We start from the raw sequence: 7,952 nt of genomic DNA on the forward strand, positions 1-7,952 counted from the left end.
GCTGAGCTCTGAGGTGTCGGCTGCCTTTTCATCTCCTCCCCTCAGAAAGTTGACTTGTGGCCAAAAGGACCTCGCCAAAAAAAGCCAGGCCTCACTTTTACATTTTAAGGAAAACTTTAACCGCAGAGTTTTTGGTTAGCCACAGCCCTTGTCAAGTAGGGGCCATCCTAAATACCAAGCAGCTTCTTCAGCCACCCACCCACCCCCACCACCCCGCCTCATAAAGTCCGTGTAAAGTTTCATGTAAAGAATTGAGGGCGGTGGGGTGGGATCTTTTAAAAATATTTTTAAAGCACTTAAGAGTCACAGGTGACTTGTTCCAATTAGTAGCTGCCTAATTAAATTAGTGTCACCGAGACCAGCCAATAGGTGGGCGAGGAAAGGAGAGGTTCGCCGGCGAATGGAGCCACCTCCAAGCCCCTCCCCGGCTGCAGGAGAGGAGTGCGCGCACGCGCCTATAAAAACCAGCTCTCCGGCTTAGTCAATCGCAGTCAATTGTGTGGCATTTAAAGGCGGGAAGGTCAGGTGGGTTGGGGCGGCTTCTTCTTTTTGTAAATGAGGTTACCACAGAAGGCGGCCCAAGCCCTTGTTGGGTGTCTTTGAGGGAAACCAAGGACGCTGTTGTGCTGCCGACTGAGGCGAAGTGAGCGCCAAGTTTTTTGCCTCCCGGCAGAGCCGCTCTCTCGGAGTTGAGGGGACTTCTGGGGGCGGGTGGCGAGCGGGCGGCTCATCTGAGGCGATGCAGCTGGGGGAGCAGCTCTTGGGCAGCTCGGCCAACCTGCCCGGCGCCCCCTTCTACCCGCTGGAGAGCGCGGGCGGCCGCGGCGGCAGCTCCACGCGCCACCTCAGCTCGGGGTCTCCGCCGCGCCTGGACTTGGACAAGGGCGCGAAGAAGTTTGCCGGCGCCTCGGGGCCCCCGGCGGCCGGCTTGCTGGGCGAGGCCGAGGCGGCGGCTGACACGCCTCCGTTCGTCGCCGCCGCTGGCCAGGTTCCTACCAAAGTGGCCTCGGGAGCCGACGGCGGGCGCAAAGGCTCGCCTTGCCCGGCTGAGGAAGAGCCTCTGCCGCCGGCGCCGGCACCGGCGCGCTACACTCTGGACAGCCTGAGCCCCGAGCGCTACTACCTGCAGTCGCCCGGCCCGCAGGGCGGCGGCGGCGGCGAGCTGGGCGGCCCGTGCGCCTTGTTCCCTTACGCCGGAGCGGCGGGCGGCGCGCAGCCGGGCTCCATGTACCCGGCGTCGGGCGGCGCGCGCTACCCGTACGGCTCGGTCCTGTCTCCGCCGGGGGGCTTTTCGAGCGCCGCCGGCAGGACGCCCTTCGCTGCGGCCGCCGGCGCCTACCAGTACGGCCAGGGGGCGCCGCCGGCCAGCCTCTACAGCCCCTACCCGGCGGCGGCGGGCTCGTGTGGTGGGCTAGGAGCGCTGGCGATGCCCGGCGGGGCGGGCGCGCTCCGAGCCCAAGTCTTCCTGTGCAACCGGCCGCTCTGGCTCAAGTTCCACCGGCACCAGACCGAGATGATCATCACCAAGCAGGGCAGGTACGACGCAGCTGGTCTCTTTCCTGGGGGGTCGGGGTGGGCGACGGGGCTGCGGGACATGGGGCGGGCGGCGCGCTTTGGGGCAGATCGGATTTGCGAGGAAATGGCGCGGGGGGCCGTTAATCCGTTTGGGAGGAACCGATTTGGGAGAGCGCCTTGAGGAGCTTTCGGCGCGGGATCTCATCAAATTAAGAAAGAGCTGGGAAAACTCTGTTTAGTCTTAAGGGATCCGGAGCTGAAATGGTTTGCATTTGCTCTCGAAGTTTGCGTGCCTGTCATCAGGTTTGTCCCAGGTTTCCCCGGAAAGTCGACAGTTCTCTCCCCCTCCTCAAAGTTTTTCCTGTGCACATTTACCCGAGAGTAATCGCCATTGGACACAGGGGAAATTAATTAGGAAGCTAACATGCGGAGGTTTGCGCTCTGAAACTTTTTTCAAGTTCACGTACTTAAAAGTGGAAAGCTAATTGGGGGAGGCAGGAATTGGCTTTAAAAGAAATCAAAAAATCGTTTTTTATTTTTTTAAAAGAAGAAACTTCTCAAATCGAGCAGCTGTGTAGTTCCGGTGTTTTTAAGCATCCAGATACCCGGACAAAAGCTTGGAAATAAAATCCGATCGTAAAAAGGTTCTTTTTCGTTAGTTTAGAATAGGGACGTTAAACTAGGGGATGAAGGCAACGCCCTGGATTATGGCACTACCAAGGCCAACCAAATTTCAGGGATTTGGGGTTCCGCAGTGCAATTATAACAAAACCTTCCCCACCGAAATCACCCTTGTTCTTGATTCGAAGTAGGACAGACATACTTTTAGGGTTTCTTTCTCTCTTCTCCCCCCCCATTAAAATATATTTGGTTTCTTGTGTTCCCTAAACCGGCACTATCAGTCCCTCAATCATAACTGTTGATTGAGATATGTAATAGAATTGGGGACGGGGTGGGAAACAGAATGTGCCGTTAGCTTCTGTCCAAAGAGCCTGGGAATTCTGTGCGTGTGTTATATAAAACCTAAGGCAAGCGAGGGTTTGAAACTATTCCAGCCTTCGGATCCGGCGGTGGGTCAGGGTCTATTTGGGATGGGGGTGTGGTGGTGTCCCTCTTTCTTCGAGGTGCTGCATTTGAAAGGCTGCCCTCCCCTTTCTGATCTCTCCTTCCGAGGCCGTCGCTCTGAATGTTCGCAGAAGAGCGAGACTTTGAGCCAAAGCCTCTCGTGGCGGCTCTCTCTAAATATAAACCCCGCGAGGGGAGCCGCCATCTGCCTCCCGCTCTCGGTCCAGGCGCTAGCCAAGGCCGGAGCGCGCTGCCAAAGAGCATCGGCGGGGGTTCCTGGCTCAGGGATGCATGCGGCTTTGATTCCCTTTTTCTAAATGCGCGCCTTCCCCACTTCCTTTCTCTTTCCAATACCAGGCGGATGTTTCCCTTCCTGAGCTTCAACATCACCGGCCTCAACCCCACTGCCCACTACAACGTCTTCGTGGAAGTGATATTGGCGGATCCCAACCACTGGCGCTTCCAAGGGGGAAAGTGGGTGACATGTGGCAAAGCCGATAACAACATGCAAGGTAAGAGACCAGACTTTACTGGAGAGGTTGGGGAACCGGCAGGCAAGGAGACATTTTTTTCTCTTGCCTTCAGCTTCCTTCCATGCCTTCATTGCTTAATCCAGAATCCAGATGCAAAACTCTTTATAGACAAGGAAGGCAAGGAAATTAATTGCCTTGTCATACAGCCTTCTGAATCTAAAGGAGATGAATCCTCTCCCAAACGTGACTTTCTGCTTTTTAAAAAAGAGGGTTTGGAAGACTCCTTTACTTGCTAGGAAATTAAAGGAAGGCTCAGCATTTTTCCTTCTTTCCCCCTTTCATGGTCATGGTTTTATTATGGAGCCTGCAGACTCTCTGCCACTGAAAGCCAATGCCTTCAACCCAGCATTCATGTGCATTATTGTGTGCAAGTATTGCCTTTGTCGTGGCACACAAGAGAATGTGCATTTCATCTTGGTGTTATGTCTGATTTGGGGAAATGTCTAATTCACACAAGTACATGTAGGAGAGATGAAATGCACCTTTCCCTGACTCCTGTAGTCTTCTTTTCATCTTACAGGTAACAAGGTTTATGTTCATCCTGAATCTCCCAACACTGGAGCCCACTGGATGCGACAGGAGATCTCGTTTGGAAAACTAAAACTAACTAATAACAAAGGGGCCAATAATAACAATACTCAGGTAAAACAGCACACTTCATTTTGGTTTGCTTAGTTGAATAAGATCTGTGGTTCATGGAACCTGAAGGAAGATGCAGTGGGTTTTTGAAACAAGTCTCCAGTAAATTCTGAATTTGCTGGAGTCATCTCAACAGTACATCTTGTCCCTTTTTTAAAGTTGTAAATTAGCATGTGGACATGGGACATATAAGAGGAACTAGTGCCGCATTAAAGGCTTGCAAAATTTGAGTCTCCTTATGTCAGGTGGAGTTTTTTAAAGCATTGTGCATTAACTCAGTGTTCATCTTTTCCAGATGATAGTACTTCAATCTCTGCATAAATATCAGCCTCGTCTCCACATTGTGGAAGTGACAGAAGATGGTGTTGAGGACATCAATGACTCCTCGAAGACACAGACATTTAACTTCCCTGAAACGCAATTCATTGCTGTGACTGCATATCAGAACACTGACGTAAGGATAAAATAGGCTTGGTATGCTAAATAGCTTTTATCTGGGGTTGCGCTATGACACCCTTCATAAATTAAGAGGTAAAATAGCAACACAAAAAAGAGTGATAAATGGAACTTTAAATACTTTTGTTAACTGGAAGCAAGGGGTGGTATTCAACTGAGTTTTACTCCAAGTAAACCAATTGAAATTAATGGACCTAGCTTAGTTGTGTTCATTTCAGTGGGTATACTCAGAGTAAAACATAGTTGAATACCACTCAAGCAGCTCTAAAGCTATCTGTTTTACCACTGTAGATATAGTTGTTAGTTTTTGTGTATTTATTTAGGAAATTAAGTTTTCAAAATAAGTACCTCTCCTTTTTGCATGTGTAAAGGAAATTATATTCTTACAAATTTTAAGGTATCTAAGTAGACACCACTATTTTCTCTTTACTTTTCAGATCACACAGCTTAAAATTGACCATAATCCTTTTGCAAAAGGCTTTCGGGACAACTATGATTCGTAAGTAGTATTCTCCTCTCTATGTGGTACAAATAATTCTATTCTATAAAAGTACGGATTTTTAAAAGTATATGAATTTAAGAGCTTTTGTATTAGTAGCTAGCAACAATCTTCAAAGTGTCTTACTTGAGAGCGATGTAAGCAAAAATAGTCTCCCATCTAGGTGAAAATGAATGTTGGATTGCAAACTATTTCAGCTGTTCACTTACCTAAATTGCAGCAGAAGCAGCTGGCTAGGTTTGCAGAAAGTAAAAGTAAAAGTAGCACATAATTTTATTCTGGAATAATGTCTACATTTGCACATACACCACTGCAAATAAATATTCATTTGTGGTTTTTTAATGTTCTTCACATAGCTAAAAATTTTATATTGCGTTTCAAAGTGAACTTAACTGTGAGAATTAGCAGAAAATATACATTAAAATGGACTTTAATATCTGTTGACTTTAATCTTGACTATATAATAAATGGCCAGTCCAGCATGATCTCCTTGGGGCTGAGCCATCCCTCCTTGCATGTTAATGCCAACATCCTAAATGGTAAAGAACAATATCTTAGGCATTTTTCTCTTGTGTTTGTAGCATGTACACAGCTTCAGAAAATGACAGATTAACTCCATCTCCCACGGATTCTCCTAGATCCCACCAGATTGTCCCAGGAGCCCGGTACAGCGTGCAACCCTTCTTCCAGGAGCAATTTGTCAACAACCTGCCACCGACTAGATTTTATAACGGGGAAAGAACTGTGCCTCAGACAAATGGCCTCCTCTCACCTCAGCAGAACGAAGAGGTGGCCAATCCTCCCCAGAGATGGTTTGTCACTCCAGTCCAGCAGTCTGGGGCCAACAAACTGGACATGAACTCTTACGAAACAGACTACTCTCCTAGTACCTTACTTCCTTATGGCATCAAGTCCCTCCCCCTGCAGACATCTCATGCCTTGGGCTATTACCCTGATCCTACGTTCTCCTCTATGGCTGGATGGGGGAGCAGAGGCTCTTACCAGAGGAAAATGTCTGCTGGCTTACCTTGGGCCTCCAGGACAAGCCCCCCAGGTTTCTCCGAAGACCTGCTTTCTAAGGAGAAAGTGAAAGAAGAAATGGGGTCATCCTGGATAGAGACGCCGCCATCCATAAAATCTCTAGATTCAAATGATTCTGGAGTCTACACTGGCGCTTGCAAAAGGCGGCGACTCTCCCCGAGCACGTCCAGCAACGAAAACTCCCCTACGATGAAGTGCGAGGACATTAATGCTGAGGACTATGGCAAAGACACTTCCAAAGGCATGGGCTACTATGCTTTCTATACCAGTTCTTAAGTCCTAGTCTCTGTGTTAGAACTTGACTTGGCTAGAATCTTTCAGTGGTGGTGCGGAGGTCTTTTGCACACATGTTGCCAAAGGAACTCTTTACCTTCCCACCTTTTTGAAAAAATGTTCTTGTGCAATTCCATAGAAGGTGCCAAAGCTTTTTGACTGGCTTCCGCAGGTAAAAAAGGGAAGAAACTGGGTAGCACTCCAAAATGACTTGGCCTCTTTCCCCCCTGCCACCCCCTCCTGCCCCCACCCCAGCTAAGGAGACAGAAAGGGAGAGTCTCTAAGCAGCATTCTGATTTTAAGTGTGGCTTTCAGAAATGGCCAGGAAAGGAGGGGGTAATAAAGCAAAGGTTGTACAATCTGGCCAGTGCGTAAGTGCTGTGCACTACCAAGCAGTTTGAGGGAAGAGTTAGGTGGTTATTGAACAAATTACTACCCTACTGGATCTATTGTTGTAGCTGAATAGTGGAAATATTCAAAGTGGAGGCTTTATCAGTAGAATATTTCATCATGATGTATGCAAAAACCAAACATTTGGCTCAATGACTAAGCCTTGCTTTTTCTGGGGAGATTTTAAATGACTTGGCGGAAAGTTATGGCAGTGAAGGAATCCTACAAAGGTAGCAAAAACCCAGTATTAAATGTACAGCTCTGTGTTGTCTAGATATATTGTGGACTATGACAAAACATTCTGTGTAGTTCTAGTCATGGCAGTGCAGTTGAGTGTCTGAAGCCGGTGCGTGTTGGGAGTTCTTTATTTAAAACAACTTCAAAGTGGATTCTGATGCTGAGAGTACATCAAAATATATATTTATTGGTAGGTGGTGAATGTATTTTTCAGCCGTTCTGAACTGAGTGTTGTAACTCCTTTTGCTCTATCTATAAATATTATGAGACAATGCCGAGGTGGCAAAATACTTTAAAACAAAGCATTAGTTTTATTGCGGGGGTGGGTGGGTGGGGAGTGAGGCTGAGACTTTTGTCTGTATATAATGATTTTTAATAAATGTGTTGCAATGATAGGTGCTGAATTCTGCAAAGGAGAATTGAGTCGGGGTACCCTCTATCCCCTGTTAGTAATAAATTTGCAGCAGGACCTTGGAAGCAAATTTAAAATAATAATAATCAAATGTGGAAGTTTAAAGCTACTTAAAAGGCCTCCTGTGCTCCATCCCAAAGTGGCAATTAGTCCACTGAGGACCCAAGGCAAAATGCAGGAATCCAGATTTTCAGTGGCTCTACATGAGTGATGGCCTTCAGTAATTGGGAAGGGGCTCTTTCAAAGTCAGTGGGGCAAGCCAGGAGGCCAGCTCCTCTTCCTAGCAGCTGCACGGCTAAGCTGAAAGAGCTGCTCACTTTCTCCTGCTCCAGACACCAGTGTTGGGGAGTTTGGCAAGCTTCAACTTTACCTTCCAGTTACCCAGATATTGTGCAGGTGGGTCTGTTGCCCAGTCCTGCAAGGTGGATATTTGCTGAAGCTGGTTGCCTCTCCCTAGCATCACTAAAAAAGAAAGACGTCTAGACTGGTATGGAAGCAAGGAAGAACAGGGTCTAAAACTCCTGTTGTGCGTCAGATTAGTAATCTAGTCCTATGCAGGCTAACGCGTCTCTGGGGGCATTTTGTCTTCTGTCGGGTAAGCCCTTTCTTTATTCACGTGCTTTAATTTCATTATGAATGTTTTACTTGAACTTGCGCTCCAGGTCGACGCGCCATGACCTGGGAAGCGAGGCGTATTTTTGCCTTGGCCGCCCGGGAGCCGGTTGACAAGAAGCCTTCTGCATCTTCTCTTCCCGGAAAATACAGAGAGCTCCCTCTCCTCCAGCCGCGCGAACCGGGGCTTGGCGTTCAGCGGTGCCAAAACAAGTCCTTCTGCCCGGGGAGTTTCCCTGCTAGGAAAGTTAAGCCATCGAGGGAGGTGGGAGGCCCTCCT

General features: G+C 48.3%; 1 protein-coding gene across 2 annotated transcripts; it reads left to right on the forward strand.

Annotated features, from left to right (window-relative positions):
- The first annotated feature begins 487 nt into the window (after positions 1–487).
- EOMES (eomesodermin) lies at positions 488–7,042 on the forward strand. 2 transcript variants are annotated; one of them, XM_035129655.2, is made up of 6 exons: positions 488–1,536; positions 2,938–3,092; positions 3,634–3,755; positions 4,048–4,206; positions 4,646–4,707; positions 5,289–7,042. In XM_035129655.2, exons 1-6 carry the CDS (start codon positions 740–742, stop codon positions 6,022–6,024), a joined length of 2,031 nt encoding a protein of 676 aa, XP_034985546.1. In that variant the 5' UTR covers positions 488–739; the 3' UTR covers positions 6,025–7,042. The 2 variants fall into 2 exon arrangements, with proteins under 2 accessions (XP_034985546.1, XP_088510120.1); XM_088653994.1 differs by having other exon boundaries at positions 5,346–6,943.
- The last annotated feature ends 910 nt before the right edge of the window (positions 7,043–7,952 follow it).

This window comes from Zootoca vivipara, chromosome 11 (assembly GCF_965207765.1).
Source record: "Zootoca vivipara chromosome 11, rZooViv2.hap1.1, whole genome shotgun sequence".
In the NCBI taxonomy this organism is placed as follows: Eukaryota; Metazoa; Chordata; class Lepidosauria; order Squamata; family Lacertidae; genus Zootoca; species Zootoca vivipara.